The following is a 27007-nucleotide window of genomic DNA, read 5'->3' on the forward strand; positions in this document are numbered from 1 at the left end:
TGTCTCATTAAATAAAAATGTGTATTCATATTGATTGGATGTTTACATAGAAAATTGCCACTATAGCGCAAAACTGTCACGTGTCACTAACTGTCAATTCGCTGCTATTCTGTGGGGAGAGTGATGGGAGGGAGGGGTGAAGGGTTTCGCAGTTGCTGGAGACGTGTTTTGATTACCATTCTCAAGGACTCTGCTCTTGGTTACTTGGATAAAAGTTAGTGTAGTATAAGGCTGAACGAAAAATGGCATTTAGAAACATCCTGTGAAGTTGTACTCAATGTTGTTTTATGTTTGATCTGGTAATCTGCTGAAAGAAGCCGTCTGACTGCTCACCTCTGCCCCCACACTGCCTCTTTCCCTTTCAGGCATTTGTGCATAAATTACATTTAACTGCCATTGACCATACTTGGGAAGGAACAGTTGCTGCAGGGAGAAAGGGCCTGCATTAACCAAGAAATAAGTTGTGATCCTGTAGAAGAGTCCAGTGATGTTGACAATGAGGAAGGACAGAATTTTTAGAAATTATGCAAGAGGCATCAAACTATAGATGCAGCCGGTGGCCTAGCTCTAAGAAGGGGACTAGGTCACGATTTTATCTAGACTGTGGGCCAGAGGGTGGTAATATTGTCTGTGGTATCAGAGAAATGGGGAATGGCATACTTCTGCTTAGAAGGCTCAAGAATTCAGGTTTTGTCATACTGAGGTTGACAGCTGGATGCCTCTGATGTTGGCCTTCATTGCTGCCCATGTTTCTTCTTGGCTGTGGTGAATTCTGAAAGAAATTCTTCAGTTTTTGGTTTAAAAGGTGATAGTGAAGTCAGACAAGCAAATTATGATAACTATTTTCACCCCACTGTAATGTTTAATTAGGTAATGTATGGATTTCTATAGGTGTGTTTAATTGTCCATGCAATAGAATTAATTTTATGCCTCCTTTAGAAAGAATTCTTTAATTTGCCTCTTTTTACAGGTTGCTGGTCTCATATAGGAGACCCACAAGAGTGTCACTTTGAGGAGTGTATAGTTACAACCACCCCTTCCTTGATTCAGAATGGAACATACCGCTTCTGCTGCTGTAGTACAGACTTGTGTAATGTTAACTTCACAGAAAATTTTCCACCTCCTGACCCTACTGATACAACACCTTACAGTAAGTCAGGCATTTCCATCTCTGTCATTTAATGGTTTAAGTAATTTCGAGAAAGATCCTTATTTCATGGTACTGTAAAATGCAAAACCAGTGACCTTTCTATTTATATGCAACAGAAACGGCAAACAGAACAGAGCTTTTCCATGTGAAGTTTATCACATTTGTATATTCCACAGTGCTCTGCAAAGAATGAGTTAAATGCTTACAAGAGAATTGTTTGTATAGGCAACTGCTGAACACAGATTACATTTTCCAAAATGGTCTCTAATCTTGGGTGCTTTGGTATTTGGATGCCCAACTTCAGAAGCCTGTGGGGATATTCAGACGGATTCAGACCTCTGTTAAAAACAGGCCAGTAAGTTCATTAACGTTATTGTACCTTTGAAAAGTCTGGCCTGCCTATTCAGTCATGGTTCACAGACAGCTTTGAGCAGTAGAACCAGTCTTATATCTGGTTGTTGAGATTCTCTCCAACAGTCTTATAGTGCTTTGAAATCTGACTTTTCTTTTGCATATCTCTGGTAGATACTAACTTTGGTATAATGTTCAAAGAGCACTAGTTTGAGCAATGTAATTTTTTTCCAGATTAGATTATCTGTTATTTATTATAAAATCAACATAGCATATGGATCCAAATCCAGGGATCAGACCCCTTAACCTCCTATTACAGAAGCAAGATCATGACTAGCAGACACATTCTTATGCTATTTTCCAAGAATTAAGAACCTGTAAAGAAGCTGAGTTAGTGGCCTAATCTAAACATTTGGATAGCCTTTCCTAAATAAGAATTGTGAAAGAGTGATTGAATAGAGGCAGGTATTTAAATGGAGGTACAACTGTTTCTGTATGTTGAGAGCTCTTTATCAATGAAAAGTGTTTTGTGAAATGAAGACGGCTTTAATTGGATAGTATTTACAGCTATAGAGTGCCAAAAGAATAGTTTGTGTTTAGGAATGATATTATTTGAATTAAACACTAAGATAGTGAAGATACTGATGCTTTCAAAAGTAGCTGTAGGATGGAGTCTTTGTAAGCAATTTTGGTCAAAATGAGGACTTGGCACACTAAAAAAAAAAAAGCAACCTTTTACTGGGAAAGTGCCTACAGTATAAATGGGTAAAGAGAGTTGATAAGACATGGTGCCTTTTGGCTGATAATACTATTTGTAGAACCAGTAAACAGTCACCATTTGGAATCAGTGTCCAAGCTCGGCACTGTGCAATGCAGAACAGACTCTGCTTGACTCTGGTAATAGTCATCTAATTGGGCTCCCCAAATGTGACTGGAGTTAGTGCTGTGCAGAGGATTTAGATGGGAGGGGAAAAAAGGTGTGAAGATAATTCCTTGTCCCTTTCTATCCCCCCAAAATAGGAAGACAAGGTTCCTACAAAATGACTTGTGCTCGTGCTTCTCCAAGAGTAGAAGATTACAAGCTGAATTAATTCAGTTATTGGGTGATAAGATCTTCAAGTAATTTTTAAGGGGAATTTTTAATACTGAAAGATCTAGCTTCACTTGCAAAGCGAGGCGGGGGAGGTGCGGGGATTAAATTTGTAACACAGTCCTTAATTCACCCATCTATAATTGAGTGCTGCAGTGTACGTTTCTACTGACTCAAACTGTTTTGTGTTATTGTGTCACCTTCCATTTTCATAATATGCAAATTTGGCTTTAGGCATAAGCATAAGCAAAGTAGGATGCTGCCTAGCACAGTTGTCTGTCTGCTTTGACTAGGTTAAGAGATGGAGATGGGCCATTCCAGCAGCAAGGATGGCCTCATTTGCCACTCTGGTGTTTTATTTGTAAAGCTCTACTACTGCTGCATCTGACAGAGATGGGGCTGCTCCTGGCAGTGTAAATCCCGTACACCTGCAGCACTGTGGAGGCAGAGGATGTTCTAGGAAGCTGGAAGGGTGAAAATAGAGGCAGGCTGTGACACACAGACCCCTGCAGTGTTACTGACCCCTGTTCCAGGCACTGGAGTCTCCATGGTCCCTTTCCCAGCCCTTTTGACTCCTCCTAGAACCCATTTTGGTGCTGTAATATTTAGTTTTGCCACCTCAACATTGAGGACAGAAGTGTTGCTTTGGCAAAGTACAATTTTTATGGAATTGTTGGGAAGCTTTGAATTACCTACTAGATACCTTACTTGGGCACTCTTCCAGCCTTTCTGTTAAAGTCGTCAGAATGCTTTGAGGACATTAGTAAGCTTAGTTGCACAGGCTGTGGCAGTCTATATTACCATAACTTTTAGATTATTAAATTAAACAGGTTACAGTCATATGGGAAATCTTCTGCAGAAGAGTATAGCCCATGAACTGTAAGAGCACTCTTGCATCTGTATTTTTGATAAGGTATTAAACATGATGTACATTGAATAGTTCTTGAGTGACAGAAAGTGAGGTATGTGGCCTCCTAGAACTGTATTTATGGTCCTGTAAATTTCAAAGCAGGTGTGACTAGTGTATGGTTAATTATGTGAAGCCTGATGAATTCAGCCAACAGTTAACTAAGTATTTGTAAATGTTTTTCTGCTGATTTCCAGTAAAATCACCCAGAATAAAAAGTTCCTGAATAATAAGTGGAAATTCAGCTATAGTTTAAAAATGGAACTGAGCCTGAAAACACTACTGATGAACCTAGTCAATTTAAAACTTCATTATTAAGGAAAATTGTAGGCATTTTTTAAAAAATGTTTCCTTGCAGCTATATGAAAGATCTGTGAAAACAGCAGAATATTGTTAGTCTCTTGAGCTAAATCCATCCAGAAAAATAATGGAGGAATAAAAAAGTTTCTTTATACAATCTTTTGGTTGCAGTTTTTTGTGGGACAATTAACAGTGGTATATTGAAAGATATATCTAGACTATAAATGATTCAAGAAGACTAAAAGTAAGTTAATTAAGATCTTAATACATGTTAGATATAACAAATTATTGTTGTCATAAAATATAGCAATTCTTCTCTTAAATATTACACTTAATTTTTATGTCATTTTTGTCTTTTAGGATGTCAAAACATGTTTATCTCACAGCCATATCTGTGTAGAATGGAGTATCTTTTTTTTTTTTTTTTTGTCCCAGTTCATATTTGGTCAGGGCCTAAATATAAGAAATCCAGCCTATCTTTAACAAAACTTTTATAAAAATGAAAAATAAGATTAAGGACAAAACGGCTTCTTGAAGCCTTAAATTTAATCCTTACTGCTTTGTAATGTGCAGCTGGTAATTTAAAACAATCATACATCTGAGTAGTCATAATAGTCTTCTCTTCTATCTTAAAGATAATCCAGACAGATTTGAGTAGTAGTTGGTTGCTAGTCCCTCCAGCTAGAATTTTGCAAATGCTTTAGGATCGGGTGTCGTCTAGAGCCCACAGTCTGGAGGTATTAAAAATGCAAAGATTCAGATAGCTGTTTCCTGATGCCAGGAGAAGTAGAGGTTGAGGAATGGTGTTTATTTCAGATCTGAAGATTTGCCCGTGGAGTTTGGAGCTACTGAAATGCAGAAGTTCAAAAACAACTGCTCATTCTCAACCTAAGCTTGCACTTTTGGGGAAAAATATACTTTCTTATGCTTTGCTAAATCACTCATGGATAGATTCATTATTCTTCCATCTTCTATTTTCACAAAAAATTGACAAATTAAAATCCATCTAAACTTCAGCCAGTATGTGTATATACCCCTTAACTTGACCTAAAAAGAGCCAACTATGGCTTCCTGGATAAATGTTTTGAGATGTGTGTTTACTCTATTGGCTTTGTCAAATATTTATTTTGAGACTTGTTAAATATCTGCCTCTTATATCTACAAAATGCTTCCTGAGTTCTGAGACTGTTTTGAAGATAAATTCATTAGTTCTACAATCACTCATAATGGCCATTTAAATAGAATTTAAGTAGCTGAAGAGGTAAATGATCCCTCTCATTGGTCGTAGATATATTGCTGTAATGAAACATTCACGTTAAATAACATCAAGATGAAAGTAACAAAGCCATTTTTAATTATTTTTTTTTCCTCAAGGCTGCATTCCTTGCACTGCAAATAAATTAATCTTACAGCAACTGAGTGTTAAGAATATGTTTTTGTATGACAGGTGATGTATTTGCATGTTATATGGAAAAAATCCCTGGCAGCAACAGTTGAGCATTACTGGTACATACTATTGTTGAAATGATGTAGGGTTTTCTCCTCGTAGCAACAAATGGCGGCTGCAATTTTTATTTAGGAACTTATATTAAATAAGAGCACTGGGATTTGGATATAAAGAAACTGTCTCACACAGCAAAGGAAGCTGGTTTTTCTTTATTGTAAAACACTGATAGATGGGTTTATCTTTCCAGGGTATCGTCCTGGCTTTTCTTTGGCAGCCCTCTTGCTACGTATATAAAATACGTATTTAAAAGTCTGTCTTTAAGTGCTCACAGAATTCTGTGGAAACTTTGAGGAAAGCTACCATAAAAAAAAAAAAAAGTAATTATTAATGTATGTGGCTGGGTTGGGTTAACTAAGGTAGTAATAGACAGTTTTTATTTAACTACAGCTTTTGAGAGGCAGCAGTTAGACTCATGTTGCTGTGAGCGCATGGCCCAATCTAACTCCCACTGAAGTTGAATTAGGTCATGTCAGGCTAATTTTGGAAAGTTGTAACCCTGCTCACTCTCAGTTGATATCTTGAACTGCTTTTTTCTGGAGAGCAGCATCTGATACTAGTTTATAATTGAAATGCATTTACTTCAGCTGGTTTCTGCCTGCAGTACCTGATTGGCTAAGTTTGTAGCCAGTGTTCGAGCTGGTCTTTCATTTCTGATCTGCCTAATCTAAGAAAACACTCTGTAAATGAGCATTTTCCCTTACTTGCACTATATTTTTTTTCAGGTGATTTGCATGTATAGCAAAGGGGAAATTACAAACCTTTGCAAGGTGGCAGATCTTCTGTCTTGAAAGATGGAGGCGGGACTGATCCACATGAGGATTAAAACTTGTACCCTTGAAATGATAGGGAGTCAGTCAGGCACATCTTCCCTTCAGTGAAGAGATAAGGCATTATATGTTGTTAATGTACTTTCACTGTAGTATAAGGCAGGGGAGGAAATATTAAGACAGTAATTAAGGGTCTTAATATCTCTTTTAAAAAAAGTTTACTTTGAGACAGCTAAGCATTTGGTGCAAGAGGACAATACTGTGCCTCCCAGGAAGTTATTTTACAGCACTGTAGAAAACAAAGATGCTGAACTGCTGAAGGAGGTAAAGATGAATGTGCATGGAGATTTCTAAATATGTATCTCTGTTAAAGAGGTTATATGTGGAGCAGGTAATAGAGGGGAAAAATGAAAAGTGGGTTTTTCTTGGGAATATTTCTTTAAGATACTGATATAATGATGAAATATTTTGGATTTTTAGCCAGCTATGGACAAATGTGTATTTTCTTGAACCTTCAGTTGCTTTTCTGTGTGAAATTTTATGCATGTTTAAAAGAAATTCTTGTATTACTTATTTTTTTGCTGTTTATTTGGTTACAGGAAATGAATTAACTGCAGAGGGGGTTGTGACACAGGGTGCATATTGCTACAAACACTTAGTGATAACATTTTTGAAACGTGCTAATTAAGGCTATTTCTTGTGTTGTTGCAACTGAGGGAAAGGTGATAGTATTGTGGATTAATGTAAGGGAGAAAAAGTAGAAGTGAAAGTAGTTGTTGCAGAGAGCAAACAAAGTATTAAAGCAATTAGTATAGAAGGTTATGTAGAAATTCAGGTGAAAGCCTTAATTTCTGTGGAATGAGTGGAACGTTTTGCAAGTCACCAAGATAACTGGTAATTCTTGTTAAGTAACTTCAGTTCAGTGATTCTCATTAGAAATGGATATATCAAAAGCAGAATCTCTTAAAGATTGTTGGTAGCAGCACGTAATGTTTTAACTTCTAAGACATCATAGTCTCCTGAGATTAAACTTACATCTTTACTGAATTTAAAAGTAAAGCTTTGATGTGCAGTTGGAGTCTGAATATGAAGTGTTAGCTGTGAAGGCAAAGCCTACTTAGAAAACTGTACATGTACATTTTTTCTTTTACAGAAACATTTTATCAGGGAGATGAAATTGCAGTGTTTTACTTGCACTGAGATTGAAATGTTTGGAAATGTTTTAAAATTGCTGTTATGCACTAAACCCACAAAATGCTAAAAACTGTGTTAAATATAATAAGAACAAACATGTTTATTTGAAAAAGAAGAAACATTTCAATTATTACTTTTACCAAAAAACCCGCTTGGTTTTTTGTGAGTACATTCCCTATTGCTTTATCAAACTGCTGTTTGACTTGGTAGGAGAGCTTTACAAGGTAACTGCAGAGCTGTGCCAGCAGGAATTAGTACTGTGTTATGACCTGGCGGTCTGAGAACAAGGACCTTTGCAACGTTCTGTTAAAAACCTGTTGGAATCTAAAAAAGAGCTTTTTGGGTGCAAGGCAGGATGTTATCTTTATCTTGACATTGCAATAGTGTGTTTGTGAAGTGCTAGAGCTATAACTGTGCTTTGTTTCAGAGAGCTAAAAATATTTTACTTTAGAGTCCTTAGAGATCTCAATTCTTCAAGTAGATGTGAACATAACTTTTAGCTTATTCATTTGATATAATTGTCTTATCTGCATCTTTGTCATCTGTGAAGTGTCCATATTTCTAGTACTACACAGCACATATTATTCAAGATTAAGGTCTAGAATGAAGAAAGGAAACATAGATTTTTCTGAAATATAATCAGTGATTTTTGCTGCCTTCAATAATAGTGAAAACATACATTTTAAGCCAACTAGTATCTGTAAATAGGTGATTCACAGTTCTTGTATCATGTGCGGTTCTTGAGGCACTAATTTGCATCTCTGCTGGAAATTAGTTGCTTATAGTTAGTATGTTTTATGCATTTCAAAGAGTTTAAAGATCTGCAAATATCTTTGGGTAATACAAATACAGTAAACATTTTTTCCATTTACTGGTAATAGAGTATTGTCTGACTTTCATATTGCTGTATAATAAATTCAGTATCATAATTAGCAGATAGCTGTTGTGACAATGCACATTGGGGCTTTATTGCGAATGCCTTATAGACGCAAGGCAAAAGTAGATAAGGCTCATAAGAATGGGACTCTTTCAGAATGCATTAGCAGAAAATTGGACTGTAAATAAAAAAGGTAGTAGATAAGGAATTGTCTTGCCTCTTCTCAAAGCAAAATGGAGAACAGACAAGGATGCTCTACTTTTTATGTCTTTTATTCAGATGCTGCACTTTGCAATGTAATACGTGAATACAATGTGTACAATATCAACATTATTCTAAACAAATCCTACACTGCTATTTAACAACCCAGATAATTTGAGAAATAGGTAGGAGCTCTCTGGAAAGCAGATTGACATATCAGTACCCTTTTGGGGGACATTCTCGATTGACAGGCTTTCTGATGGAGTAATAGTAATAGGCTTCTAATAACTATTCCACCTACCCCCAAAATTTTAAGACTGTGTGCTGTAAATCTCAACACTTCAGAGTGAGTTAAGACTATGCCACCATGGAAGCATTTCTCCTTTGAAGACTTGCGAATGTGGTTAGGTAACTCTCCTCAACAAAGTAAACTGACTGAATTAGCCAAGATACTGTACATTGTAGTCATTACCAAGCAAAATTAAAACACTATGTTTTATGAGTGTTCTACTTGTCTATGTCCCTGTGCTTTTTCAAGCAACATTTGTTTTCACATCGACTTTGTTGATATCCCCCTCTCTCTGTCTTGTCATGCTAAAGGCTTCTTGCAGTGAGCAGAAGTGGCAGAAATGGCTGTGTGCAGGCCTCTCCGCTGCTGCAGTTCCTGACAGAGGGCATTAGCTTCAAAATGCTACAGCTGTATCTCCCTGGGCAGGCTGGAGCTGCTAGGCTTGCTGAGAACACTGCTCCTCAATCCCCTTTCTCCTGCGATGTTATCCTAGTAGCGATCCTCATGTTTGATTTTTAGCACGGCTCTACTATGGTTTAACAACATTGAAATGAATGGAGTTAAGATTAAAAGGAACAAGAACTCTGCAAAGTTCAGTTATAAAGTAGTGCTAGGTGCTGCCAGCTACTACTAATAAATACTCACCCTGTGACCGGTTTTGTCTGTCCCCAATACAGTAATGGTGAGAAGGGTCTTTGTCCACAGACTACTGAGATAGTAAAAGGCAGACTTGGGACTGGAACTGTTAAGCGCAAAACAGAAGATCGCTTACAAATGTTGGGTCTGTTACTGGCTGTTCAGTACTATTAAGCTCATTTGTGCAGAATAGCGTTTAGATCCTCGAAAACCTTTCATGTCTTTTTCTTGCTACTTAATTAGACATTTTCAATAAGCCCCACTTGCTTCTGTCCTACATGCTAAGCTTGCTGACAAAAATCTGATCCTATATCATGGTTTTGCCCAATATGTTTTACCCCCTTGATTTTGGAACTGATACAATTTAGAAAGCAAGCTATAGGTTCTTGGCATTTGACATCCACTTAGAATAGTCCCCTGTTAGCCCAGCTGCTTTGCAGTCTTACCCGAGTTGCATCCATAGCTCAGCACGATGGAACTCTGCCTCCTCAGAGGAGACTGAAAGTCCAGACATAGGATTAAAAGATGTTAGCTCTTCGGAGTTGGTCATTAATCACTGTTTCTTTTTGAGCCTTTTTCAGTAAAATTTTTTTCTTTATCTGGAAAATATTGTGATCCTGAAAATCCAAGACATTACTTAACATTGATTTCTGACTCCTTTCTTTATGATATAGCATACAGAGCATCTTCAGAGAGGACACTATCTGGAGGTAAAACACTAATGATGTTTCAATTTGGCGCAATCTTAGGAGCTGTAGGTCAATAAAGTGTTTGTTTTTCAACAGTGTGATAATTTCTTTCTAAGAACACTTGAATTACTTTTAGACAAAGTGTTTAAACCAGCTGGAATTATGTCAGATGTCAGCGGCTCCTGCAGAGGCTGGTGCACAGCAGTCTCTGGGCAGAGATAGCTGCATTCCCCCCAAGCCAGGGAGCAAAAGGCGCAGGGCAGCACCACACCAGCCCGGATGCTGGGTCAAGTCTGGCTTGCAGGTGCCGCAGTCAAAGCCTGAACTCAGGATTGTCTGTGCTTATCTTTGTATATATGCACTAGATGATTGTTCTTTATGTGATTTGATTTCTTCTTATTGCTTTCACAGCTGTGCTGTTGGAGCATCTTCTATGGGGAGTATTAAAAAGGTTTGGAGCTGTACTTGATACAAGCTATAGTTTGTCTCTTTCCCTCCACTGTACCAGACAAAATCTCTGCATGTGAATGGATACTGGGGATCAGGGTTTTAAATTTCCTGTTTTGTATTTAATAAATAAAATGAACAGTGCTGTGTTGCTATGGACACTAATACCTAAGCACTGGAGTTGGGAGACTGAGTGTTTATCTATTTTTGTATGTGACAGAGACTTTCCCTTGTTGCAGTTCTCATTAGGACTGAATTTGTGACAGGAAATCTGACTTTTAATGCCAGCTGTTAGAAATCTGCAGATTTTTTTTTTTTTTAGTTTCTGTGCTTTCAATATCAGAATAGGTATGGATCTTTCTAAATACTGACTGTCATCAGATTTAGGTAGACAGTCCATACATTTCCTTCTCAGAAGTCTGTTTTGATTATCAGTGTTTCATTTTGGTATACTAAGATATTTATTCTGTAACACATTTGATAATTTGAAAGAAATCAATATATTCATTAGTCTTAAAATCTAACTTATACACATTTTACCTTACTTCAGTTAATTTGTATAGTATACTTCCATACAAAATTGATTCATGGAAGAACATTTGCTATACAGATAGGTCTAAAGGGGAGAAGTTAGAAATTCAATCTCTAAGGGCAACAAAAGATACTGAAAGAGGAAAGTGTGAAGACTCTCTATAGCCTTAGCTTTTTTTCTTGTGCCTCAGCTTTTTTTTTCTTGTTTTAGGGTAGAAGGAGAGATTTGACATTTTCTGAGAGGTCTGAGGAAGGACTTCTTTTTCTAAGACATCTGACACCAAATTGCATTGAGGCTGAACAGGAGTTTGTGATCCAGTTCTTTTAAATTCCTTTGAAGGTTCCAGTGAGGTGGATTCAGTGTTTCAGCACTACAGTTTTATGCATTTATTTTGAAGTTTGAGCCTACAAAACATTGCATGTATGTTTCTTGGCATTAGGCCAATTATTTTCTAAAAGTTTCTGACATATTTGTGGATGACATTAGACAGCTTTCGACTTTGGCCTGGATTTTTGCCTTCCTTTAGACTGGCGGCATGAGGCTCATTTAGAAACTGCTTGCAGGCCTGTAAATATTTTCTTAGACTAGCAAAAAATTCCTTGTTCCAGACATTCATATTGACTTCAAAACTATATATACTTTGAGCCAAGGGTAAGGTATCCTTGCATCCTGTATAAAAGCACTTCTCAGTTTTGTAACACTTGGACAGGAAATACAAGTGTTGGAGCTACAGCAGTGAAAGTGACTTTTTTCCTATGCCAAATCAAAATATTTTCATTTCTCTTTGAGTGATGGTTCAGAGCCCTGTCTATTGATTTGTTCACAAACTGGATGCGTGCATCTGAAGGAATACATGGCTGATACGTGCTCTAGACAGCTGGCCCATCTATATGGAGCCACTAAGATCATTGTTGCTTGATTATAGTTCTGTTTCTCCCATTAAAGCATTAACTCACTCTGAAAGTAGTGATGTAGGATGCAGAAATAGAACTTTAAACCTCAATGAATTAGTACAAATGTTAAAAACACAAGTACAGTTTATATACATATATATATGTGTCCCTTTGACATTGAAGGTTTTACTGTTTAAAAAACCAAAACAACACACACACAAAACCTCAGAAAGAAACAAAACCCAAACCCAGCCACCCAGCAAAAAAAAAAAAACAACCCAGACAAAATAACCCCTGAGGGTGGAGAAAATACCCACATTCACACCAACATGAACTCCTGAAAGGTAGACATCTAAACTGCAGCAAATACAAATTGGTTATATTCTAACTGCTGTTCTGTTTTCCTCCATTTCTATTCTCTGAGGATGTAATTGCAGTGAGTAAGGTAAAATGGGTGATGGTAACTGAGCCACAGTGAATTACACTTAGCAATGTTCTTCCTTTGAATGCAGGTCCAGACACTGCTGCTCTGCACTGCTATGGGAAAGCAGAGAAAACTTGGTGATAACTTGTTGTGAAATAAAGCATGGAAAACCACCAGAAGTCAGTGATAGATGAACGTATAGAAAATATTTGAACTGGTTTTTGAAGAAGTTTTTTAATGACCCTGAAGAGTAACTCGAGCTTCTCTGCCTTCATCAGTACTGTCAGCAGCAGATCAATTGTGCACTTGTTAGCTGTGCAGATGAAGCTGGGAAGTGTCCACCACCACACGTAGGTTTGGGTGAGCGGAGCACTGTACACGCCTACGTTAGACACTCCCAGCTGCAGAGCCATTCATAGCATTTTCAGTGCAAACTAAAAATGTGTGTGGGTGAAATAAACATAGACTGTAAACCAAAAGCATTACACATCTTCTGAGCGCTGTGCCAGGAGCTCTGGGAGGGATGCTGTCCACAGGCCTTGTGGCTCTTGCAAACAGTGCTTGTACAGGCACACTCGCAGTGAGAGTGCCGAGGAAGATGTGGGCTCACCCTGCTCAGCTTTGGAGGGTTAAATAGGAGACTTCATCTGTCCAGTACTAAGAGAATAGTTAGTGTGTAATGGCAGTGGGAGAGAGTGCATCAAGGGAAAGGTTTTTAACTAATCTGAGATTTCAACTGTATACCTCAGGTATGCTAACATTATTTTTCCTGGTTTTATACAGATCAGTTAAATGGGATTTTTTTTTTTTTTTAAATATTATTTTAATTCTACTGTGGGGAGAAAGTTTTCATAATAGTCTTGGGGTGTTAGATACCTGTTACGAAGACAATAATAACTACATTTTGGTAATGGGGAAAACTCATAAATTGTGAATCCTTAATTTCACTGAATATTCCAGAATAGACCAAGTGAAATAAGGTACCAAAGATAGTGGTCTGAATAGCTTCTCCCAACTCTGCTGATCTTGATCCTACGTGGAGCTAGTGTGTAGTATTATAATCTAGAACAGACTGCACAGAGCAGGGAGTGGAGGTAAGCACAGTCCTGCATTTAGTAAGAGTCTGGCTGTGTGGTCACCATGTTATGTTTGCTGGGGAACAGAAGTTTCTTATAGTATGGGGGAGTGCAGTGCTAAATATTTTATTAGCTGAGATCGTATGTCACCTAAATGTTCATCAAAGACATGTTGATTTTATGCCTGCACACTTGCATGCTAACTTACGAGTAAGTGGGTGGGTGAGCATTAAACTGGTAAACTTGGAGATTTTTCTACCAGCCTGTATAAGAATTGAAATGATCACTTTTAGTCATTTACAGTTTCTGCTTAAGCAGGACCTGACAAATAGCCTAGCACATTCAGTGCCACAGTGATGCCAGAAGCATGTCATGAATTTCTTCACTGCCTTAATGTATCTGTAATCATTGTAACGGGTTATGTCAGTAGCAGTGTCTTATTCCCAAAAGTGCTATTGGCACGATGCTGGCTTGTGTTATGATGGAGCCCTTGAAATGAGATTGGAAGGCAAGCTTTTCCATTCATTCTAGATTATTATAAAATGAAATAGTTACCAGGTAGGTGCTGTTAGCTGCAATTTTTTTTCTTTTGGAGAAGCAAGTATGTACTTGCAAATGCCTTTCGAAGTTTGAATATTGGCGTACAGCTGTAATGTGGCTGTATTTTAATTATTTGGTAGAAATGTGCTCAAGTACTTGACAACTTGCTACATTATTGCAGTGAACTGGGCTCCTGACAGACCTTTCCTGGATTTGAAATCTTACAGCAAGTGGAAGTTCAGGAAGAAAAATAGAAAGTGTATTTTGTAAGCATCATAGTAACCATAGAACACTTGGATTTCCTTTTTGAAATGATAGATTGGGAAACAGAACTCTTGTCGAAAACATTTATAGGACGGTAGCTGCTCAGAGGCATAACTGATGTGATTACATCATGTAATGTGCAAATGTGATAAGCAAGGAAAACAAAAACCCAACCACCAAACCATAGTGCAGGCTGAAAGTGTAAAGTTGATTGAAGTCTTCCGTTTCAATTAGCAATCATAAACCCTCATTTTTGTCCTGGTTATGCATTTTCACTTTAATGGAGTTTATAGAATTGCATATTACTAAATCTGATTTCTTTTAAGAGTAGCGTGAGAATGATGGGCAAAAAAATTCAGAAAACTAGTAATTCAGGGTGTCTTAAATTTGGGGTGACCAAAAAAGTATGTATTAAAAGTGGGCAAGTTTCACAGTGTCTTTGCTGAAATCTCGAAATGCTTTGATGGTGTCCAGCTGGGAACCAGAAGAGTAATTTGAAAGCCTTGGCTATGAGTTCTCATATTTTGTGATGCATTTAAAGCAGGAACACCTGTCAGGAAGGAGTCAGTCTCAAGTTTAATTTTATTTTGTTGTTTCACAAAAAAGGTTTCTATTTGTTCAATGGGACTTGAGGTTTTCACCATTCATTTAACAGGATTTCATGGTACACTCAGGATTTGAGTAAATCAGATTGACAGAAGCCTTCTTTGTATTAATTTTTTAAAAGGCTGCTTTTCCCATTCTAATTTCTACAGTATTTGTGTAAATAAGTGTGCTGTGAAGATACCAATCTCACTCTTACAGTTTAATTGTACAGCATCATTAAAACAGCCAAAACCAATACTCAGGGCTGTGACAACTTCAGGGATTACTTTAAGAACATTTTTAATTACATTGAAAATATGTTTAAAGTAGAACAGTTACAGAAGCTGTATCCTTCAATATGTAAAAGTTTTATTCAATCTGTGAACTTAATCTAGCAATCACGCGGATTCCAACATTGTTAGCAAATCCGTTCTATAGGATGATGAAATGTCTCTCCGTGACCTATTCAGATTTGTGTTGAAATATTTATACCTGGTTTGAAACAAGTTTGTTACTGTAGGGCAGACAGAACGTGTTATACAGGTGAAGTCAGCTGTATTTCTCATATACCCATGGTGTAACACGAATTGATAGCTTTGATACCAACCTTCGTACTTGATTGATGTATATTTGTTTTGGCAGGGGTGTTGTCTTAGATACTGTCCTTCCTCCCCTCCCATCGTGTCCCCTGTTGGCTTTCATACCCAGTTCCCTGCTCAGCATAACTGCAGTTGTACAGCACAGCTGTCAGGGCACTGCTGGGCTGGAACAGGCACCTGGGAGTAGGAGGCAAGGGATGCTTGAGCTGGTGCTTGTGCTGCGAGAAATGAACATCAAACAATGTCTGTATTTGATCTGAAATCAAGTACTTAGATCTGTAGAAGGATTTTGCATAAGTGCAAACTAAGGATTACTATTTATCATTATTGCCTTTTTCATCTTCATGTTATTTTAAAATAATCAGAATAGCCTTTGAAGTTAGGGAACCTGCTGTTTTTCCCATTATATAACTAGCTAACATAAAGCACAAAGAAACAAAGTAACCTACGTAAGATCAGGCTATTATATATCAGAGCCCGAAACAGAACCCAAGTTTCTCTTTGCTTTGTATTTCAAGTTAGGGAAAATTTTTCTTTCCTTTAGGAAAAAAATGCATTCACACATATCTAATATATGCACTCATGTGTCCTCATACAAGATGCAGTTATCTGAAGAAGGTCACTCCAGCTGATGCCTTGGAAACAGAAGCTGCGTGTCAGTGGAGACTATTGATTTCATTGGGGTCCTCCTGAGGTTAAAGCTTTTCTCCTCACTGGGCTGTTCTCGCTGTTTCAGCTTCCACCCTGCTGAGTGCTGGCCATGCCTCTGCCTCCTCCTGACTGCTCTGTTGGGCTTGTCAGATTTCCAGAGCCTTTTCTGTCCTTAATTTCCTTCTGCTTTAGGATGTCCCCAAATAGCTGCGTCTCACATCTGTGAAGTATCTTCGAGAAGGAGTTTCTTCCTGCCCAGAAGCCAGCTGACTCTCCATTTAAGCAAGGATAGGGATAGAGGAAAATAGCCTTTGCTAAAGCCTCCCAGCTGGGGAGGAGAGACAGTCTTCAGCAGGAACCAAGAGAGGTTCTGCTGCTCCGCTGGCCTCCTCCGCTCACTGGCATGGACACAGGGGATTGCAGCAGAGGGAGAGCAGTGTCTTCAGTGACGGCGCTGTGCTGGATGGGAGCTGAATGAGGAATGGGAGTGAGAGAGAGAGACTGAGAGACGCTGATGCTGACTGAATGAGAGTGCCTAAGGTCTCGAGGAAAAGAAGGGAAGATACTCTTCACTGTGTTCCTCAGGGACCCTGGAGTGAGATAGGAGGGGGATTTTGGGCTGGCCCCAACTTCCTGGTTTCTGCTTCAGCACTCAATTCCTTCTAACAATAATTTCATCTGGGACATACCTGGTAAGACCAACCAGTGCAATGTTAGAGGGTAGAGAAATGTAATGATTTTTCTTATCTTAAAGTTACAAAAGACTTTTAAAATATTTTTGAAGTCCTAAAAAGAGAATCTGGTAAAAGTTAGAAATTATATGGCCATGTAGAGAAGATGACTGGGAAAAACAGGAGAGTAAGAGGGAGGATTATTCATGGGAAAATGGGACGTGTACTTTCATGTTAGACTTTGTCCTTCTAAACCATGATAGGAAGAGCAGGATCAGATGCATACCTTTTGGAATACCACGGGTGTTATTTGAATTGGCATTAGCCAGACAAACACAAGCTTTAGTAACCATGAATGTTTCTACAACGTCAGACAGATTTAACTCACAGCCCTGTAGCACATGCCTTCAAATTTAAAATTACAAACCCTTTTACGTACAAGAATGTGTGCTATACTGAGTTGTACTGAAAGTATAGAAAAATGTTCTTGAATTAAAGAAAATAGGAAGAGCTAAGTTTTAATACTAAAATATTTGCTATACCTGTGGATTACCATTGAAGATTACAGTTTTAAGCTGATTTAGGACATTAGCTCTGAAGTACTAGGACATAAACCAGAAGTGTAATGAAAAGTTTTGTCAGTACTCATTCTCACCTTATCTGTTTGTATCAATCTTGGGTTTTTACTTGAACAGATTAGTTGCCTAAAACTATGCTATAATTCAGATTTCATTGCATGTTTAGGAAAACGATTTTGGAATAAACACCCCATACAATCATGTCCATTAAATCAGTTCATTTTTCATTGCCTGTTGCTAAGGTTGACAGGAAGAAAATATTCCTGAACCTCAGCCAGGGGCGTGTAGCTTTATTGACAGGACATTAGTCCTCCGTGTACCTGCCTGCCCAGGAGCGCAGGAGCAGGCAGCGCAGAGCTGGCGGCAGGTGGAACCAGCATTGCACCTCTGTGCCGCAGCTGGCTCTATGGCCGTAAACGGAGACACCCGGCGCTCCTCCAGGGTGCACCCAGCAAGCGCCTGCTTGGACAGGCCCGGCTGCCCCACGCTTCTTGGGCTTGGCTCAGCCTTCCCTCTGAGGAAATTGCTGGCAGGGGTGGGATGTGGGTTTGTAGGAGTGAGGGGAGCACGACTGATTGGTAGACAGCATTCCTGGGCTTCAGAGCTCTCAAAGACACAAAAAATGCAGGCACACGGGATTAGAGCTTCCTTTTCTAAAAGATTTGGTGGTTTGTGGGGGTTGTTTGTTTGCTCACCCATATAAAAATAGGCATTTTAGTGTTTCGATGTCACTTTTTGGGCTGTATTTTTAGTGCCTGGGAACATTAGAAACATGAAATACTTAGCTATTGAGCCTATTGGATTTAAAATAGCTTCAAAGAGGCTTTCTGAACTACTCATTTTTTCTGTTGCAGCACATGCATTTTTTCATCCAGTGTTTTTACAGAAGCTGGAAGAGTGCCGTTATGTTCAAGCCTGTGTTACCGTTCGGTTTGATAAAGAAGTCCCTTTGGTTCAAGATTAATATAAAGGGACAATGTAGATGTTTTTTGCAGCCTTTTAATTAAAAAACATTTTTCTGACTATTTTATTTCAATATAGAAGATGACCCCAGCATGTGGTTAAGTGCCCAAATTAGCTTTCCATTAAGCTTGAAGGCAAGGTTGAGGTGTACTCGAATACAGTTTGTCTACAGAAGCAAGGTATTTTTTTATCTCTGTAGTAACCAAGTATTTATCGATATATAGGGAACTTCAGAAAGATAATCTAAATTAGGTTTTGTTTTTTAATTGCTATTCATTTTACATGCATTGTGATTATAAGGGTCTGTTCAGTAGTGTTAGAAATTATGCTGAAGATGCCCAAACTCACAGAAGAAAAGGCAGAAAGAGAAGTTGTGCTGGGTTTTTATCAGCTCAGGAATTACTTCTGTACAGACGTGACAAGCTGCTAATTCACCTCTCTGTATGTAGTCATCAAAGAAAGAGCCATTAGGTAGGGATTGCATAACCCACTTCTCTGCCAAAGAAATTACCACACGTGCTTAATTTTTAAGTTTCGTGTATCAGCACAGCCTCCAGTTTTCAAAACAAAGAAAAAAGGTGGATCTAATACCCGCTGCCTAGCTCTGGCTCAGGTGCTTGGTGGCAGCTGGTACCCCTGAGGAGGATGGAGGTACCAGAAGGGATTCCACCCCTCGGACCACCTGGCTGCAGGGGCAGTGACAGAGCCCTCCTCTTTGAGACAAAGCCCAGAAAGCTCAAATCGAAACTGCGTTTTCTGACAGCAGATTTTTAAAGAGATCTGCCTGTTGAAACTCTGCCATCACGAATGACTGACTTCTAGCTGTAGCAGGATTCCTCTGGAGCGTGTTACGGAAAATAAATTTTACAGCCCAAGCTGTATGATGTTTTGAGGCATTCTTTGAGGAGGCAGACGGGATGCATCACAATGCATCGCTGCCAGGTTGTGATGTTACTGCAAGTCTCATGAGAATCTGGTGCTTTCTTACAGCCCAGGTTCCATACGGTGATGTGATTATGTCAAAAATGAATTAAAATTTTAGCTCTCCTGATGTGGAGAAAAACATGAAGAGATGTGTTATAAAGGACACTTCATGACAATGATTATATAAGATTTTATATAAAAAGTTAAAATCAGTCAAATATGATGGTGCTAAGTGCAAAGTGGAAACATATTACTGACTGTATAAATCTTTTCTTCAAATAATGGAATGATTGGAACTAAGTGCAAATTTTCTGCTTCATCTAAGTCAATAGACTAGAAACCAGGGATTTGCTCTTAAGTCCAGGGAAAACATCCGTTTTCAATTGTGAAGGAAAATTGCTTTAAGGTTACTGCTTGGCAGGATTATTTTGTTAAAGAATGTTGCACCATCTCCCACAAAAAAATACAGTTCCTGTTGTGCTTTTCATTTGTGTGAGCACCTAGTGCTCAGTCCTCTTCCATGAAAGTTTTCTTGCTAACTTGATTGTGCATTCAGGTCCCTCCAAAAATTGTATGTGAAATAGTGTTCCTTAAGTTAACTTTGATTTAACTATTGAAGGTGGGCACATTGATAGGTATCAGATATTTGCATTTTATACTATCTTATTACAAAATGTGGACATGGATTTTGATTTTATTAATAATTTATCAAGCACTTAAGAGAAGGATGCAGCCTCACTTCAAATGTACGGGCTCATAAATCAGAATTAGGATAATAGTAGTTTTAGAACGTGGACCTATAAAAGCTTAGGTGAACAGGAAAAGTTGTTTAGGAAATGCTATTTTTTTCCTTTCATCATTCTCAGCTATACATAGGTTTAATGAAAAACAGGCAATAGCTGCTGCTGGAGTTCATTGTAAAGGTCTGTAGAATATAAGGTATTCCGATATTGTAGTTCCAGCTTAACTGAAAAAGTGAGTTTAAATGCATTTAGTTAAATTGGCGTAGAAGGCTATGTGATTGGGATTCTTGTTTGCATGTATGAAAGTCTGACCTATGTCCATGTATGTAAAAGGCTGCTAACATATTTCTTCATGTATTTCTTCCTTACAAGTTCTCTGCTTATTTTTTTTTCTTTCACATTTTCTTCCCTGTAGTGTATGAATTTAAGATTTACTTAAAATATTTTGAGTTGTTTTGGTATAGTGTTTATATTGGAGGCTTTCTTGTCATTTGCCTCTAGCATGGTGAAGACTGAACTCTTGCTGCGGGACAGTGGATCAGGAATGAGGTAGTGGTCAGTTGGTTGGAAAGAAATGTTGATTACTGTCCAGAAAAGATGAGAAAAAAAGACCTGATGAGGTGTTTTGGTTTGGTTGGAATGCAATGCTAGAATGCAGTAAGGGATGAGGGCTTATTTTACACTCTGCGGAAGATTCCTAGGACATGTTTGATATGAGCTACGTGTAGACAGAACAGATAAATAGATCTGTAGGCCCTTGGAAAAGATTGCTAATTGTATGTTTTTTCAAAGGGCCAAGATCTTATCACTGGCATGAAAGTTGTGCAGGGCTACTGTGAAAAGAAATGTGACTTTAAAACCAAGTAGAATTAATTATACTTGAAAAGTCTCTTTTCCAATCTGCAGAGCATATTTGCAGTCATCTGCAGCTAAAGGCCATATTGCCTCTACACTTCAGCCTTCCATCACGCGCTGCATTGGTGACTGAACCGTAAGGTTTCCCTCATGCTGCTTCTGATCTCATCCTCAGTATCATTAAGAGTCCTTAATAGAAAAGCAACTTCTACAACAGACTGGCAATGAACATACTGAATCTATCACATCAAAGAAATAGTTGTAGGATGGCGTGAAGACTCTGCTTCTTTTTAAAGTGATCTGTATGGGCAGATCTTTGAGTCCCTGTGTAGTTTTACTGACTTTGATCAGAGTCCATACAGCTGCAGTTGTTTTGAAGAATCAGATGTTACTGTGCTGTGAAGATTAAAGGATGGTGTTTTTCTTATGTGTTGGAGACTAACATTGCTACTTACTTGGTGATATGGCAATTTAAATAAATATTAATATTTTGGTACCTATCAGCTGTAAGACCACTTGGCTTCTGACATAGTGATACCAGAAATTCTGTGGGAACTTAGGTAGTTATTTTTAAAACTGATTTTCATTATATAGAATAATTGTATGTTTCTCTAAAATGTTTTTATACAATGCTTATCTAAACTTAAATACACACATATTTTATAGAATTATTTACTACTGTGTGACAAATACACAGCTGTGAGTCATTTACATGAAGAGTAGACAGATTTCTAAAAATGGAATGAAAAGCCTTAATAGCAATATAGAGATCTGGTGGAAATTTATGTGCAAATGTCCTTTATTATATGATCACCCTCATATAAATATATAGCATTGAAACAACATTTCAAAGCCTAAGGTTTCATATTCAAACATTTAAAGATTAGAAGGAAACAGTGTCATTGCTTGCACAGTTTTAAGGCCATCTCCATGTGTGTGTTGTGATACAGCCTTTAATTATACAATCAGATTTTTCCCCATGGGATTCCTAGTTTTTCAACATGGCTAACACTGACTGCCTTTTCTCATGGCTGTCTTAAGATGTCTCATCATAACAGTGATCTCTACAGTGTCCCAAGGAGCTCTTTGGCCGTCATGGTGTAGTACCTTTGGTATAGTGGTAGAGAAGAGTTTTCAGGACAGCTTTCAGCTGCTATAAAGGACGAGACTATCCTTCCTTCTCCTCATTTCCCATTCCATTCACTTCATACTTTGTAATTGTAGTAATAGTATCAGGGCTAACAACCTGCTGAAAGGTGAAGTAGGAAATGTGAAAACTCTGCATGGGTTCTTCACAGTTCATCACCCAGGCTGGAATATTTTACCTTCACAGGACAGACTTGGGTGCTTGAACTGACGCAGTAACATTGGTGGCGGTGGGTTAGTTGATGCTTTATCTGCAGCGGCCACAGAGGGAAGATATATCAGAGTGGGGGGAACTAAGGGGGTAGCTGTCTGCAGGTTTCACAGTATTTGCTGATGGGAAAGGAAGATACAGGAATTACGCATCCTCTTTTTGGCTCCCAGGGAAGAGTTCTGTATGTTTACAGACTCTTTTGCCATTGGCCGTTGTTAACTAGTTTTGTCTCAGTTTTCTCTGATTTCTCAGAGTGTTCTTTGGTAATAGGATAAATGCTGATTTTAAAGTATGGAAACAGGAAGCATATAAAAGAGCCTTTCATTTTTGAAAGTTAAATTAGAGAGAAATAAGAAGCTTTTTCAAGCATAGGCACAGATTGGAATACTTTTGCATTAATTACTATTACAAGCTTATGTTTATAGTGGAAAAGTTAATTTGAAGGAAAAATATTATTCCTCCTGATGCCATTAGCACTGTCAGTGTTCTTCATTCTGTGTCATTCCTGAGGAAGGTTAGGAAGGCAGCAGTAGACAACCTCCATATGTGGCAATGTGGAAGCTTAATTTTAAAAAATTAATTTACCAAAGATATTGTCTAAGTGTTTGGAAACTATTATGGCAGTGATGCCTGAGAGAAGAGAGAGAAATCCCTAATGTGGTAGAAGTGCCTGCAGGGAGTATCCGAAGTGCAGGACTGGGTTCAGCCAGATGACTCACTTCTGAGTACTAGAAGCATTCTCCTTCACAGTTTGCTTTGAAATACATTCTCAATTATTCGTGTGTACCTTTGACAAAATTCTCTCCATACACAGGAGCTGTTGTACTCGGGTTTTTGGAACCTGAAAACAAGCTCTTTGTTGATGGTGAGGTCAGGACGCTTCTGGGAATGGTGGCTTATTGGTTACCAGCTGCTCCGCAGCCAGAAGGAGGTCGTCTCTGTTTTAATGAGTTGTGCTTTGTTTCTTTTTCTTATTTGAAAAACAAAACAAAAAACCCCACAACTCAACTGTTATACTATTTGCTGTGATATTTCTTTGTGATGGGTTTAGTGGACTTCAGAAAAATGTTGACTAGTATCAGAATTACTGGCAGTAATGTTTCAAGATAGAAGTGTGTACATGCTGGGTGCTTTCTAAATGGCATCCTCACACTGCTGCTTGAAGTCAGTAGCCCTGTCAGCAGTGCTCTCCCTTTCCCATCCAAGTGGGATAAGAAGTTGGCTCTTCAGGTGTTCTGGGCCTTACAACAGTTTCCGTTGGTTTTAATTTTTTGTTTTGGCAGATTTTGTTTTAGATCAGGGAGCTTAAGTAGAAGTTGGAAATAAAAACCTCACATATAAATAGCAGTGAAACAAGCAACTACACTAACCTCTGCTTTCAGTTACAGTAACATAAACTTGAAGAAGCTTTGCTGATATCTTCTGTGTACAAGTGTAGGTAGAATTTGGCTCAGCAGTCAGCTCCTTAATTAGTGGATTTTCTAGAGTCTGCAGCTAATTCTGCTCAGCATATGCTATTGCTTTTTTTTATGCTATACATTGGTTTGGGAATAATACTGAGATACCAGTGTTCCCAGTCTGAAATTGGAAACCACTGTTGGACAGTTCGTTTTTCGTTCGGTTTGTATTTGTCACTAAAGAAATACCCAAATATTGGTAATGATCCCCAAAACTCAAATGAGATTGTTGAATAGTAGTTATGCATGTTTAAAGTCAGTTCGTACTATGACACGACAAAAAAATACTGCAGCCGTAGGACAGGAGTCTTGTCATTGTAAGTAGACTTTAAAAGCAGAGTCCACTGATTTGGGGATGGGATTGTTAACAGTTTCAGACCAACAAAGTCTTACTTCAGAAAATGTTGTTTATGTTCTGTGATGTATCTGGAGCTACTGATAGGAAGTGTAATATCAAATAAACTTTCATAATGAATTTCTTAATCTTAAGGACTTGTAGTTGTTTCAGACAGGACTATAAGTTCATGGAAGAAAGCATGAAAAGACATTTGTGTACTTGTGTATTTTACATTCTTATTTAAAAAGTGCCTTGCTTAAAGGTCAGTAATTACTTTCATTGACCCACACTGCTGTGCCTGTTGGTGAGTTAGTTAAAATGCATCTCCAAATAATACCAAGAGAAATATGGCTTGTGTGTGTATGTATATGTATATACAAAATACGTATTATTTTACTTAAAAGTAGATAAAAGAGGAAATGTGAACCTCTGCAATGCCTTGAGAGGTCCTGTCTGGTTTTGGCTTTGCTGGCATTTCTCATCTAGGCATTTAAAGTCAAGTCAGCAGCTGGTGTAAAAGGCTAAAGATGAAATATATCCAAAGAAAGAGATGGATTGAAAAAATTAATTAGTTAATAAGAGTCTTGTTAAGCTTTGGAAGGTTTTAAAACTGGGTCAATAAATGACATACCCTTTTTGTTCTATTTAAGAAAGATTGATAATCTGACAACATCAAAAGTTATTAGTCATATGAAGCAGATAGAGGACAGATAGAAATAATACTTTTTGTGGGGGGTTTGCGGCCATCTGGGTCTTTTGTCATAGTGTTTGTTTTGTGCTTTTCTTTTTACGTAGATTTACAAGTAAAAGATAGCGAAATTGTCCTTGCTGAGAAATGACTGGCCGTCATATGCAGCATTTTACTCATTCATATTGTTTTGAGCTGCACGTTCCCACTCCTTTGAGATGTTCAGTTTCCCTTATTAAGAAATCTGTATTTATCCTTAAATTTATAAATGTTGCTCAACAACCTGACAATAGTAACTCACACTGTAGGACTGACTTGGCTATTGGAATGTTGACACCATCATTTTAAAATGTTTATAAGAATTAACAATTGGTTCAAGATAAGCCAATCTAAGATTTGTTAAGAAACAACTCTGCTTAAAAAAATTAAAACACTCCTGTTGAAGGCCAGGGAAGTTCGTTGAGGTTACTTGGTGGCTGCACAGCTACCCACTAAAGAGAAAAAGCCTTCAGAGGGAATGGTCCATCAAGGAATGAGAAAGCAACAATCCTTTTTCTCTGCATGTTTTTCTACTGCTGATCGGCACAAAATGTTGTTGTTTGGAGATTTTCTAGTAGCTCTCCAGCCTGCATAATGCCACCATTCACAGGTTTCTAACAGGAGAAAGAGCAAGTGTGCCAGTGCAGCCAGAGCTGCTAAATAACCCCTGTTGCTCAGGATGCCCTTGCCCTGGGCCATGCTAGGAGTGGAGGAACAGCAAAATCCTGTTCCAGGGTAGAGGAGGGCCCTCATGATGGAGGCATGTTGTTAACCCTTTGATTATAAGAAGAAAGAAAGTAGAGCAATCAAACTTAGGTATTAGATAACATTTGGCAAACAGTAGTGGAAATGATTACTGTATGTTTAGCAATGGGAAGGTTGTAAATGGCTGCTCCCTAGTTGCGTGGTCAAAGAAAATACAGCTGAGATTACAGCATAAAGCTCGGCCCCTCAAAACCTGCATTTTCTTAGTACATGCTAGGCACTATCTTGAACTGATGCAAAACCCACCACATTTAATATATATTTTAAAAGGTAAGCCAATAAAATGTAAATTCCATTCACAAAAATATGAAAGTCAAAATTAGATTTCCCTGCCAGCAATTATTCAGCTTCTTACACTTGTGTAATATTTCATATAGCTTTGTATGATGTAAGTTTCCTTTATGATGTTGTGTTTTTTAATATATATGTATGTATGTATACGTTTTGAATTTGAAATATATATTTGTATATGTAGTAATGGTATTTCTTTTGATGGAACAAATTTAATTTTGATGGTGTCATGATTATCACAAGCTCCCTCTTATTTGAAGGGCTTATCAGATACAAGCTGCATGTTATTTTTGGTGGGTGATTTTTCACATACTTCTATCATAGCTGAAGCTCTCACTGGTATTTTGATTTACCAGCTTTTTATTATTTCCTCTTACCATTATGGTTATGTAGAAATGGAAGCTGTTGTCTTTTAAATTTGCTTTCTCTTCTTACCTGGTTCTCTTGCATCTATCCACACTGGGAACTGGAATAAGTGAATCATGTTTAATTTCTTTTAAATGCAGTTAAAGCAAAGTGAATTTGTCAGTTTATTCAGCTAGTGTAGACTGGGATAGATTGTATTTCAGTCTCACCTTAAAATTTACCCAATGTTTAAGCCTTGTGTGCATTTTATGTTTTGTGGTTTTAGCATAGTGAGGTCTCATTACAGTCTTTTAAGGAGTACTTTTAGCAATATATAAGACAAGTTTAAACATAGTTCCCAAACTTGGTTTTGAAGCCAAAGTAAATGAGGTCTTGTAGTGCCACATTCCAGTGATTCTGACATCAGAGGAATATCTGCAGTAATAAATTTTAATATAAAAGTGGCTGAATTTTTATATGCCTACAAGAAGCAAGACTGGGGTCTGACATGGAGAAGCATTAACTTAGCCATTCAAGACACTAACAAATTTTTTCATGAAAACTTTTTCCCCTGCTCTGGAAGGAAAAAAAAAAAAAAGAAAAAGCAAGGTACTGACATTTTGACAAAAATCAAATGTTATTTTAAAAAAGGCTCAATAAAACTAGTTATTTAATTTTGTTTAGTGTTTTATTGTTGTTTCAGGTTTCCGGATACTCTGCTGCAGTCTGTGGAGATATTTCTTTTTGTGAATTAAGGAGTGAGAGTTATGCTAAAAACTATCTGAGCCCTGACAAAAAACAAATCAATACTCGAAAGTATTTTGAAATATTTCCACAAATGGACTTGTATCTAATGTACATTGTAGATATTTGATACAAAACATTCAGTATTCATCACATTTGCAGCATTATTAGCAAACTTTTTTGAGATTTCCATTCTGGGAAAAATAATGGAAAAAAAAAAACTTGTAAAGGTTACAAACCTGGTTCATACCAGGAAGCTGGATTAAGGCAGAGATAGCAGA

At 37.8% G+C, this 27007-nt stretch overlaps 1 protein-coding gene across 3 annotated transcripts in view; it reads left to right on the forward strand.

Moving 5' to 3' along the window:
- Positions 1-27007, forward strand: part of BMPR2 (bone morphogenetic protein receptor type 2) — a 112696-nt gene that overhangs the window by 56659 nt on the left and 29030 nt on the right. For all 3 annotated transcript variants that reach the window (XM_052793364.1, XM_052793365.1, XM_052793363.1), the window contains exon 3: positions 971-1150. In XM_052793364.1, the coding sequence (XP_052649324.1) occupies positions 971-1150 (180 nt within the window). The remainder of the gene's footprint in view (positions 1-970; positions 1151-27007) is intronic.

This window comes from Harpia harpyja, chromosome 7, assembly GCF_026419915.1.
Source record: "Harpia harpyja isolate bHarHar1 chromosome 7, bHarHar1 primary haplotype, whole genome shotgun sequence".
In the NCBI taxonomy this organism is placed as follows: Eukaryota; Metazoa; Chordata; class Aves; order Accipitriformes; family Accipitridae; genus Harpia; species Harpia harpyja.